The sequence below is a fragment of the Piliocolobus tephrosceles genome, chromosome 7 (assembly GCF_002776525.5).
Source record: "Piliocolobus tephrosceles isolate RC106 chromosome 7, ASM277652v3, whole genome shotgun sequence".
In the NCBI taxonomy this organism is placed as follows: domain Eukaryota; kingdom Metazoa; phylum Chordata; class Mammalia; order Primates; family Cercopithecidae; genus Piliocolobus; species Piliocolobus tephrosceles.
Genome location: NC_045440.1, coordinates 146161408 through 146172957, shown reverse-complemented (window position 1 = coordinate 146172957; position 11550 = coordinate 146161408). Strand labels below are relative to the sequence as shown.

Genomic DNA, 11550 nt, shown 5'->3' with positions numbered 1-11550 from the left:
TGGGGCTGCAAGCCTCAAGAGCTGGGAACCAGGGGGGCCACATAAGAAGGGCTCCCCGGGGGCTTTGAGCAGCACCTTCTTGGCCTCAGTCGTATGCCCCACGGGATGAGGACAAGTGCTGCCCTGCCAGCCTGATCCCTAAGTTCATGGGAGCCCAAGAAGCCTGGATAGCCCCCCATGCCAGAAAACCCATCCTGGGAATGGGCCCCACCTCAGCCTGTCTGGATGGTGGTGGTGGTGGGAGCTCAGAAACAAGGACCTCCCCAGCACGCTTGCAATGAAAACCCTTTAATGTCGGGCTTTCTTTAAATAAAACAGAAAGATTGCAGCTTTCCAGTGGGGGCTATAAGTCAAGAACAGCAGTGGGGGTGGGTGTGTTCTGTCAGGGGCAGCGCTGTAGCTCCCTCCTGGCTCTGGCTCGAGGCGGGCTTCCTGGAGGCAGCGGCAAAGAGGCAGTTCTGGATGTGCAGGCACAGATGCAGGGGCACAGGCAAGTGGGTACAGGGCCCTGAGCTGACAAGAATGACCCCCGCACCCAGCTAGACGGGGTACCCCCTCTCTGGGAGCTGAGGGCATCAGCTGGAGCCTCAGGCTGGGACCAGCCCCAACTTTGCCTCGGTGACTCTGGGCATTCCAGTCCTCAGTTTCCCCAGCTGTAAGGTGAGTTATGAGGCAGGAGGGGGTGGCCCCGGCCAGTGTCCTAGTAGCCTGGTGTCTGCATTAGGGAGGCCTGAGAAGCTGCTGGGAGAGGCTCTGCTGGTGCAAGGCAGGGCCGGCCCCGCAGCTGACAAGGAACATGGTAAATACAGAGGGCAGAGTTGTCAAGAAGACGCCTGCTGGCCGGGCCAGCGACTGGGACAGAGGCCTGTGGCACTACAGGCCCAGAGAGGGCAGGGATCAGCCCCAGTCACAGAGCATGGCCCTGGTGGGCACTGAGGGGTGGGAGTGGGCAAGCACACCCCTGCAGAGACCCACGCCTGCTCTGTTCCCTCCCACAAGGGACCCCCAGCAGGAAGCCTGCTGCCTCTCCAGGAGCCCCTGTGCCACCCCGTCACCTAGTCTGGCCCCTTTCAGCCACAAGGCTACCCTCCCATCCAGCCTGACTGGAGGAGGAGGAGGAGGCGGCAAGGCCGACTGCAGCGGGGAGCCCGGGTGCCCTGTCCTCTGTCTGCAAATGCCTCCCTTCCATCTGCCTCCAGCCCCAGCCTCTGACCACCAGGCTCTGCCCCAGGCCTCCATCCACCTCAGCGGAAGCCAGAGGAGACTGCCTGGCAGATGCTGCTCTGACCCTTCAGGAGTGCCCACTGCACCTGAATCAGGCCCAGGCCCCGGAGAGCCCAGGCCTGTACCCAGGATGCTCTGGCCTGGCCCTGCCTCAGCCCTTGCAGTGGTCAGAGCCAGGATCTAGACTCAGGAGGCACCTGTGGGTCCCTCTGCTCCAGGCACCGTCCTCCCCTACCTAGGCCCACACGAGTGGCCTCATTGTAGGGCGAGACAGGACTCCCCTTTGCTCATCCATCCTCACCTTGAGGGCAGAGCTAGGTGAGGATGCCAATGCCACCCCCTCCCTCTGCCTAGCGTGGAGCCCAGCACAGAGGGCTATCAATAACTGGGGGGGCCCAGTGGGTGAAGGGAGGTGGGCCAGCTGGTCAGGAGGCCACTCCAGCTGGAAGAGAGTGCAGCCCAGCCTGCCCATCTTCAGGCAGCCCCCAGGCCCAGGATGGTGGCCGGAGCAGGCAGGGTGTGAAGGTGGTGGTCACTGGTCCTTGGTGACATCACTGAGCCCACTCTCCATGCGGAGCAGCTGGCTGCTGGCCTCGTTGTAGGAGATCCAGTGCTGCAGGTCAGCGGGCAGCTCAGGGGGCTCCACCTGCAGTGGACAGAAAGGGGACACCCAGCCAAGCTGCAGCCTTCTCACCTCTGGGCCACTGCCCACACTGCTCCCCAGCCCGTGACCTTCTAGGAGCCCCCGCCCCGCGGCCTGCCATGCTTTGCCCATGCCTCCCCAGGCCCTGCGTACTTGTGTGACGCCTGCATACCCACCCTGACACGGCCCCGCTTGTGCCAGGCCCATCTCCCCTAGGGGCCATCCCCAGAACCCAGCCAGACGCCCATGAAGTTGGCAGGTTGGGAAAGGCAGACAAGAAATCCAGGGGCCTCAGGGTGACAGGGGATCTCAGGCCTCTGAGCCCAAGCCAAGCCATCGCATCCCCTGTGACTTGCATGTATATGCCCAGATTGCCTGAAGAAACTGAAGAATCACAAAAGAAGTGCAAATGCCCTGCCCTGCCTTAACTGATGACATTCCAACACAAAAGAAGTGGAAATGGCCGGTCCTTGCCTTAAGCGATGACATTATCTTGTGAAATTCCTTTTCCTGGCTCATCCTGGCTCAAAAAGCTCCCCCACTGAGCACCTTGTGACCCCCCACTTCTGCCCGCCAGAGAACAAACCCCCTTTGACTGTAATTTTCCTTTACCTACCCAAATCCCATAAAACGGCCCCACCCTTATCTCCCTTCGCTGACTCTCTTCTCGGACTCAGCCCCCCTGCACCCAGGTGATCAAAAAGCTTTATTGCTTACACAAAGCCTGTTTGGTGGTCTGTTCACACCGACGCGCATGACGGGGGACAGAGGGCCAGGATGGGAGCCCTCCTCCGGGAAGGTACCAGACAGGGCTCACTGAGTCCTCTTCTTTCTCCAGGGCACCCAGAGGACGGCACTTCATCCCCCAGGGCAGCCTGGACCTGACCACTCTACTATCAGCCCTCTCCACACACACAACCACCATGTGGCAATGGGAGCCAGGCTCCAGGCCACTCCTGAGGGGTCCACAGCCTTGCAGATGGGCATTGGGAGCGCCCAGAATGAGGGGACAGGCCAGGCACAGGCCCACCCCCACTTCAGGGAAGGGCAGCACACAGCTATGCTCAGAGATATAGAGCCCAGACCTTCCCTACAGATGGGCCAGGACCCACATGGCAAGTCCCAGCAGAGCTAGGCCTGGACTCTTCCCTGGACGACTCCCCTCCCTCCCTAACTAGTTTCAACCATGTGACCAACGCTCGCTCCAGCCCAGCTCTTCCCCTTCGGTCACATCACCGCAGGCCAGCCTCTCAACATGCAGGACCCCACCCTGGCTCAGCCTGCCCAAACTGCACCCGCAGTCTTTCCATGTCACCAACAGGGTCTGTTCTGGGTCCCCGCCTTCTCTCCCACAGGGACCTCACCAACCAGCCCATGCCTGACTTTATCACGCCCTTTCCCAGAAAAGCAAGCCTGGCTCCCCATCTCCTTGGCCTCCGCGCCCAGCTCTCAGCCTTGGTGGCCTTCCCCTCTGGACTCTAGATGCACGAAAGACATACAGAGCCCAGCACCTGGGGGCAAAGGGAGATCTAGGCCCTTCAGGGGGTTCCCAACTGTAAACCAAAACTAACATCCGAAGGTACCCCCAACCATCGGAATGAACTTCTTCCAATAGGCCAGGGCCCTCCACAGTTAACCTGAAAGACTAGCCGAGGCCGTAAAGAGGGTGTGAGACAGGTCTCATGATGCCCTCCAGCTTAACAACACAGACCTTAAGTCTAACGAGAAACTTTTACAATCTAATCCCTCTGAAGCCTGCAGCCTGGAGGCTTCATCTGCATAATAAAACCTAGGTTGTCACAACCCTTATCTTAATCCAGACATGCCTGTCTACTGATAATAGCTCTTTCAACCAACTGCCAATCAGAAAACTTCTAAATCTACCTATGACCCGGAAGCCCCCTTCCAGATGGCATCAATGTGAATCCTTCATATAGTGATTGACGTACTGTGCCTCCTGGAAATGTATAAAAGCAAGCTGTGCCCCAACCCCCTTGGGCACATGTCCACGTGTCGTCAGGACTGGTGTGTCCTTATCCTTGGCAAAATAAACTTTCTAAATTAACTGAGACCCATCTTGGATACTTTTTGGTTCACATGACTCAACAGAAACAGAAGACCAGGGAGTTGTGCCCTGTGGCCCGCTGTGCAGCTTTGTGCAGTGCCATCGCTCCTCTGAGCCTCAGTTTCCCCACCCCTGACATTACCTCTCAGTGTCAGAGGCATTGGAACCAGTGACTCCATTTTGAGCGAGGGTTGGGAAATGAAGCTGGGGCCTGCTGGGCTGCATCCTCAGAAAGTGAGACACTCCAAGCCTCTAGATGTCCACAGTTGTAAAAAGTAAAGTAGACTTTCCAAAGACTTTCCTCCTGATGTAATTAGGAATAAATAGTAACCTCTCTTAAAAGCAAAACTTATTCAAAGACCTGTGCTAACATTCTTAAATATCTGCTAGCCGTGATAAAGAAATCAATGTACTTTATGTTCTTAGCTCCCACAATTTTTAGCCTAAATATTTGCCCTGGCATGCTTATACTGCTCCAAGCAAGCATTGTGTCATAGCCTGTTCCTCTTCCTTATTTGAAGGTGTTTTTACCTTTCTCAGCATTCCACAAATTACTTCCTTCCTTTGTTCTCCTCTGCCTTTGCCTCTTTTACAAAGTTCTAAGTTGCTAGCTAATCAGGACAAATACAGAGTGTGAGGTTCCATCCCAGCCAATGGAAACCTGGACACAGCAGTAGGATGGACGCAGCAGGTTATAAATGACCCTGTCTCCTTTGTTCAGTGTACTCTCGTGGCAAAGCTGCTGGCGATGGTACCCTTTCTGCAGGAAGTAAAAATGGCCTTGCTGAGTAAATTAAATTTATGTTCAAGTGCTATTTCTGTACGGCACCAGGGAACAAGCATTTCAAACGATTTGGCAGCAATCCGTATGGGACATGGGATGATGACGAGAGAGAGAGAGAGAAAGAGAAATTAAAATATAGAGGGAAAGAATAAGTAAGAGAGAAACTGGAAGAGACAGAAATCAAAGGAAGACACAGAAGGTGAAACTAGGAAAAATAAATAGTGTAAAAGGAAGGCATAAAGTTAAGACATGTTGAAGATTGTGAAAGTCTTAAGAAAAGCTATAAAAGGGAATTTATGCAAGAAATAGTGTATAATTTAAAAGTAATTAGGCCTCCTGAATGTAAAATTATTTTTTTAAAAAACAGTTTATATACAAGGTATGTAAGAAAAATAAAATATACTTTTAATAACAGGACTATAAGGAGGCATAAGAATATGGATTTTTACCTACATTAAAAGGTTAAAAAATATATTTTGTTTTAAAGGTTTAAGCAAGTTTTAAAGTGTTAACTGTAAAGGAAATTCTGTATGTAAACATATTGGCTAAAGTTAAAGGGGTATCATGCAGTTTTTCTGTGAACTGGCCATTAAAAGCACAATAGATTTTTCTTAAAGCACTAACCTGCTCTTTAACAAAAAGTATAAAAGCTTAAAAAGAGTCTATAGAAATCTTACCTTATAGTCAGACATTAAAATTGAATAAATAATGTCTACAAGATTTTATTAAGTTTAACATTAAAGCACATTAATATAAAGGTAAGATTTAACTTATCTGGTATAAAATCACACAAAAAGCACTGTCAAATATAAAATGGTGCTTAGCTTTCTTAAGGCTCAAAGGCAGCCGGATAAGTCACAAGGCCCCTCATGTCCAAAGCCACAGTGCACAGGGGCAGTGAAGGCCCCAAGAAGGCCAAGACTTTAAGAGGAAGCAGGGCCGCAGCATCCCCTGGGCTGCTATGAGCAGGAGGCATTACCGTGGGGCCTCAAGCCCCGGATATGCAGCAAAAGTTACATACTTAATGTATCTTCCACTTTCCCTTCCCTCAGAACTCAAAGTCTTTTAGCACAGCTACCACCCCTAGAATTTCCAGTACACCAGCACCAGCCTGAAAACCACGTCCTCATCAAAAGACAGAAAGAAAACACTTGAGCCAGCCTGGGAAGAATGCTATTTTATGCTGTTAACCACTGAGACAGGCATCCGCAGAGCCAAGAAAAAATGGTCCCACCATTTTTCTTGAAAGATGTTTCAAGAAAACATCTTTCTCTCAGAATCATGGGTTACTGTACTAGGTGTTTGGACGAACGGAGGCAGGATGGTTCACTTCCGGGTTCTTCTTCACCACCAACTCTTCCCATGTGTGCGAGAATGCAGCTGACGCCCGGGAAGGTGCAGATTAATCAGGCATGCACCAGGTGATGTCAATCCGAGGAGACCAAGATTTACCTGGTGGCACCTGCGGAGCGGCCCCCCCTTCCCCGACGTGCCCGTGCCCCGCCTATTGCCCTTCCACTCCTAGAAAAGTCCTCCCAGCAGATGCGCCGGGGGTGGGCTTTCTCAGCCCCCACACTTGTCGGGACTGTATTAGAAACTCCCCCCAACCCAGCTCCGGTCCCTGAAGCTAGATGACCAAAGAATAAATTTGCAGTTTTGCTTTTAGCCTTGCCTACTCGCTGGTTCTTTTGTGCCCACTCTGGTGGTCTTAGAAAAACAAATCACTAGGATCAAGCCCTACTAAGTTAAAGAAAGCTTCATTTTCACATACCTTCTATATTGCTTCCTTTCCTTATTTTGTTACTAGCTCCTTTGTTATGACTGTAACCAACTCACTGTTTGGAGGAACGGAGGCAGGATGGCGCACTTCCGGGTTCTTCACCACCACCTTTTCCCGGGCAGCCGGCGCCTGGGACGGTGCAGATCAACTGGGCATGCGCCAAGTGACGTCAATCCGAAGAGACCAAGATTTACCTGGTCGCACCTGCGGAACGCCCCCCGACATGCCCGTGCCCCGCGACATGCCCGTGCCCCGCCTATTGCCCTCCCACTCCTAGAAAAGCCACTCTCTGCCAGTGAGCCACGCAGCCTTCCTGAGTCTCTCACTCCTGTCAGGATGTCGGGACTGCAGGAACTCCCTACCAGAGCCCCACGGGGAAACTCTGATGGCCTTCTTTGCCGGAGGCCACAGACCTCTTCCCCACACCTTAGGTTACCAAAAATAAACTTGCAGTTTTGCTCCCAGCCTTGCCTACCCGCTGGTTCTTTTGTGCCCGCTCGGCTGGTCTTAGAAAAACAAATCACTCACCTCAGACCACTGCCTTTAATGCTTGCTTTGTCATACCTTGGGGAAATGTAAAAGATCAACAGCAGCTAGCCTTTTCACAGATACTTATGTCCCAGCCCTCTGACAGTTACCCTAGCACTCACTGTTGCAATGACCTGCAGCCAAGATGCTGATTTTCTGCTCCTACCACCTGGCAACCTTATAGTAAATGGGACTACTACACCCTTTACACTACTCGGGAACAAAGCTGGACTTCCATAAAAAAGGTCTGTGCAGTTCTAAAATCCCTCATGTATTTCACTGAAAGGACTACCCCTTCTAACTGTCAGCCTTATGAATGTAACCCTGTCCTTCTCTCTATCACCACCTCCACCTTAACTAACTCTAGGCCTGCCCTTAGTCACTTCTGTGGTATGGGGATTGACATAAATGGAAAAGACCCCCTAAGTATTTTTAAAATACGCATTATTCCCCCATCTCTCCCTTCTTCAGTAGCCTCAGTTCTAGATCTCACACTAGTTGCTTCTACATCTAATAATAAAACTAGGGTGTCTATTGTAAAAATAAGAGATCTCAGACAGACCTTAGCCATCAAAACAGAGTATCAAGATGCGAATGCCTGGCTGAAATGCATTAAATATTCCGTTCGCACTTTAAATCAAAGCGATTGTTACGCATCAGGTTATAAACGACCCTGTCTCCGTTGTTCGGTGTACTCTCATGGCAAAGCTGCTGGCCAGTGTACCCTTTCTGTAGAAGTAAAAATGGCCTTGCTGAGTAAATTAAATTTATGTTCAAGTGCTATTTCTTTACGGCACCGGGGAACAAGCATTTCAAACACAGTTAAGGGAACAAATTAATGTTTACTAAACAGACCCAGACATGGAAGTGTCCAGATACCCCCGATATCTGGAGAACAAAGGCATTCCTAATTTTGAAACCCCGTCTCTACTAAACATACAAGAAAGTAGCCGAGCATGGTGGCAGGCGCCTGTAGTCCCAGCTAGTGGGGAGGCTGAGGCAGAATGGCATGAACCCGGGAGGTGGAGCTTGCAGTGAGCCGAGATTGCACCACTGCACTCCAGCCTGGGCGACAGAGCGAGACTCCATCTCAAAAAAAAAAAAAAAAATTGTAATTAAGAAAATTAATCCTTTATCACAAACCCCTGTAGCAGAACACACCTCCCCATATATACAAGCATTGCACCTAGGGTAGACGCGTTCCTCCTATTACAGGAACGTCCTACTCAGTCTTTGGAGCAGCTATTCTTTCACCACTTTACTTTCTTAATAAACTTGGTTTCACTTTGCACTGCAGACATGCCCTGAATTTCTTCTTACACAAGATCCAAGAACCCTCTCTTGAGGTCCGGATCTGAATCCCTTTCCTGTTAACATTAGGACTGACGTGAGACATTGACCCTCCTCTGCTCGGGAGGCACTGTCCGAGACCGGAGACGGCAGTGCCCTAAGGGCACACCAGGGGTGGGTAAGCCCTGGCTTCCTGCATGGACGCTCCAGGCAACTTTTCAGGCATCTGCTCTGGCCACATCTGCCTGGTGGCCGTCCCCAGGGCCCCAGCTGTCATGCTGCCGGGGAGGTTCCGCCCTGCTGGAAGGAGCGAGTCCTGGGGAGATGCACGGCCCTCCTCTCTCCAACTGCAGAAAGGCCAAAAGGCTTGCAGCTCCTCAGCTCGGTACTTCAACCCCAAACCCAGGTGACCAGGACCCAGGTCTTCAGCTCTAAGCTGTGCGAAAGGGGGGTTCAGGTCCTTGGGAACTCCTAGGAACCTCTTCTAACTGATCACCCCTCCAGCCTATATTCAGGACCAAGAACCAGAGAGAGAGGTCAGCACTCCAGCCACAGAACAGAATCCCAGGTGAGAGGGGAGGAGTGAACATGAAACCGTGAGGCGCCAGGTTAAGAAATGGCAGGAGGGAAGCACGCTAAGCCAAACTATGGAGTTGATTCGGGGACCCTAGGAAGCCCCATGAACAAAGGCATCAGTGAGAAATGCCCGGTAGAGAGGGAGGGGCGGGAGCGGCAGGAGGCAGGACTCCAGCAGTACCCGAAAGAGGTGCAGGCAGCTGGCCTTCCCTAGGGGAGGTGGCCGGGGACTAGGAGAAGCCCCTGGAGGTCCCGCAAAGGCCGTGCTCCGGGGCCAGGGGCGGGGGCCGCTCACCCTGCGCTGGCACAGGTGCTGCACGACACGCTCGGGTGAAGTGCCCAGCAGGTGCTGCCGGAAGCGCAGCAGCGCACACACGAAGCCGTCCCGCAGGCTGACAAAGCGCGCCTCCAGGTAGAACGCGCGGTCGTCCCAGCCCAGCAGGCGGGTGCGCACCTCGAAGGGCTCCAGCAGGCGCAGCGAGCGGCGGTGGCGCGCACACGAGGCCGCCAGCACTGAGTGCGCCCGCAACTCCCTCAGCGCCCCGAGCACCCCGCAGCGGGTCAGGTGCGCGGCGCGCGCAAAGTCGGCCTCGCGCAGGTAGCGCGCGTTGTTCATGTGCAGCAGCAGGTCCAAGTCCGAGGGCAGCACGCGGCCCGGGAAGCGCTGCTCCGCTAGCAGGTCACGGACGCGCGGCTGCAGCAGGCGCGCGCGCAGCACAGCGCACGTGAAGCGCACCAGGTACCAGCCGTCCAGCAGCGCAAAGACGGCGAGCCCCAGGGCCAGCAACGCCACCAGCAGCCCCAGCATCGCGGCGGCGGCGGCAGGCGCGGGGTGCTGCGAAGCCGGTGGCGCTGGTGCCGGTGTCCGCGCCGCTGGCGACGGTGCCCGCCAGGCCTCTTGGGAACTCGCGAGCGCAGCGCGGCCGGAGCGAACCACAGCGCGAGGCAGGCCGAGGGGGAGGTGCCCGGAGCCCCGCCCACGGTTGCGTGATCACCTCAGCGCCCTAGGTGGTCAGTCCCGCCGCCCAGGCCTGCGCCACTTTCGCGTTCCCCGGGGCGGGGCGGGCGGCGCGCTGAGCGCCACAGCGGCACCTGGCGGCCATGAGCATCGCTGCAGGCGCAAGGGTGCCCGCGCGCCCCGGCGTCTCCGCTTCCCCAGCAGCGCGGGCCCCTCGCCAGGCTCTGAAGACGCGGTCTGGCCCTGGCCATTCGGCCCTTCGTCTGAGCACAGTCAAAGGCTCCAGCAGCTCCGCGGCCGAAGCCGCGGGACTTTTCGTGGAAAATGGGACCCAGCCCGGTCGCCAGGGGCGCTGCAGCGGACTCTGAGGTAACCTAGCTTCCGCTCCAGGACCTCCAGCCCGCAGGGCGTGCTCAGCGGCTCAGGGCGAATCACGCTTTGGTCCCCATGCGCATTTGCAGCCCCAGCCGGTACCTCCTTACTCGCCGTCATGACATTCATTCTACTCCCTAAAGGTCCTGGCAATCCCAAGCCCCTCCCGAGCATTCCCGCCCTTCCTCCCTTTTGAAACGGGAGCAAATCAGGGCTGGGCGGAAGTGGGGGAGCCCGGGTGAGAGTCAGTGACTCAGCTGCGGACTTTAAGTGTCGCCGGAGGCCCTGGGGCACAGGCCCTGCGGGCTGTGGCACAACTCGGCTGTCCTGTGCCCCTTCCCTACGAGGCTGGGGAGGAAAGGCGGCCCAGAGAAGGCCGGACCGGCTCTCCCCGCCTGCCCCAGGCTCTCAAATGACAGCGGATGCCGGTGACCCGGGATGGGGTCCCAGAATTGCTGGGTGAAACAAGCTCCGGATTCAGGCCTGGGCCTGGGCCTGGGCTCCGGTTCCAGGGTTCTGGACCTCCCTTAAAGGAGGAGCTCCCTGGGGCGGCATCTGGCTCTGCTTGATAGCCGGAGGGACAGGGAGCTCTCAGGGCAGCTGCCCCAGTGCCGAGACCAGCTCAGCTGGGGAGACCCTAACCCAGCGGCGCTAGAGGAATTAAAGACACACGCACAGAAATGTAGAGGTGTGGAGTGGGAAATCAGGGGTCTGACAGCATTGAGAGCTGAGAGCCCGCAACAGAGATTTACCCACGTGTTTATTCACAGCAAGCCAGTGATAAGCACTGTTTTTATAGATTATAGGTTAAAAGTATCCTTTATGGGAAACAAAGGATGGGCCAAAATAAAGGGTTGAGTTTGACTAGTTATCTGCAGCAGGAGCATGTCCTTAAGGCACAGATCACTCATGCTATTGTTTGTGGTTTAAGAATTAAGAACGACTTTAGGAGGTTTTTCCGCCCTGGGTGGGCCAGGTGTTCCTGGCCCTCATTCTGGTAAACCCACAACCTTCCAGTGTGGGCATTATGGCCATCAGGAACATGTCACAGTGCTGCAGAGATTTTGTTTATGGCCAGTTTGTGGCCAGATTTTGGGGGGCTGTTCCCAAAACATGTCCCCCTTCTTTGATTTGCAAAGCAATAAAAGCCTGGGCAGCTTTGTCACAGTGACCTACTTCTTGCAGGAGTCAGGATCCGCATCTGCAGACTGTACAAAGACAACACAGATTAAAAGCACAATCGTCATTGAAATCACAGAGCTTCCAAGTGTTTTATTCATTTTAATGGGTTACTAGCTGCTAATCTGTCTGCAGCTCCTTCTAGCACTCC

The 11550-nt window shown here is 54.3% G+C and overlaps 1 protein-coding gene across 3 annotated transcripts; it reads right to left on the bottom strand.

Annotated features, from left to right (window-relative positions):
• Positions 1–267: 267 nt before the first annotated feature.
• THEM6 (thioesterase superfamily member 6) lies at positions 268–9871 on the bottom strand. Of its 3 annotated transcripts, none has more exons than XM_023228106.1 (2): positions 9072–9871; positions 268–1870 (listed from the first exon to the last, which is right to left on the bottom strand). In XM_023228106.1, exons 1-2 carry the CDS (start codon positions 9696–9698, stop codon positions 1757–1759), a joined length of 741 nt encoding a protein of 246 aa, XP_023083874.1. In that variant the 5' UTR covers positions 9699–9871; the 3' UTR covers positions 268–1756. The 3 variants fall into 3 exon arrangements, with proteins under 3 accessions (XP_023083874.1, XP_023083875.1, XP_023083876.1); XM_023228107.1 differs by having other exon boundaries at positions 9186–9871; XM_023228108.1 differs by having other exon boundaries at positions 9345–9865.
• Between the last annotated feature and the right edge of the window lie 1679 nt (positions 9872–11550).

What these genes read in the sequence shown, in the direction of transcription:
- THEM6 (XM_023228106.1), bottom strand. Translation starts at nt 9,698, where the DNA reads ATGCTGGGGCTGCTGGTGGCGTTGCTGGCCCTGGGGCTCGCCGTCTTT. An exon ending in GCTGCCTGCACCTCTTTCGG is followed by an intron (nt 1,871 to 9,071) that starts GTACTGCTGGAG and finishes TGTCCACTGCAG; the next exon opens with GTGGAGCCCCCTGAGCTGCC.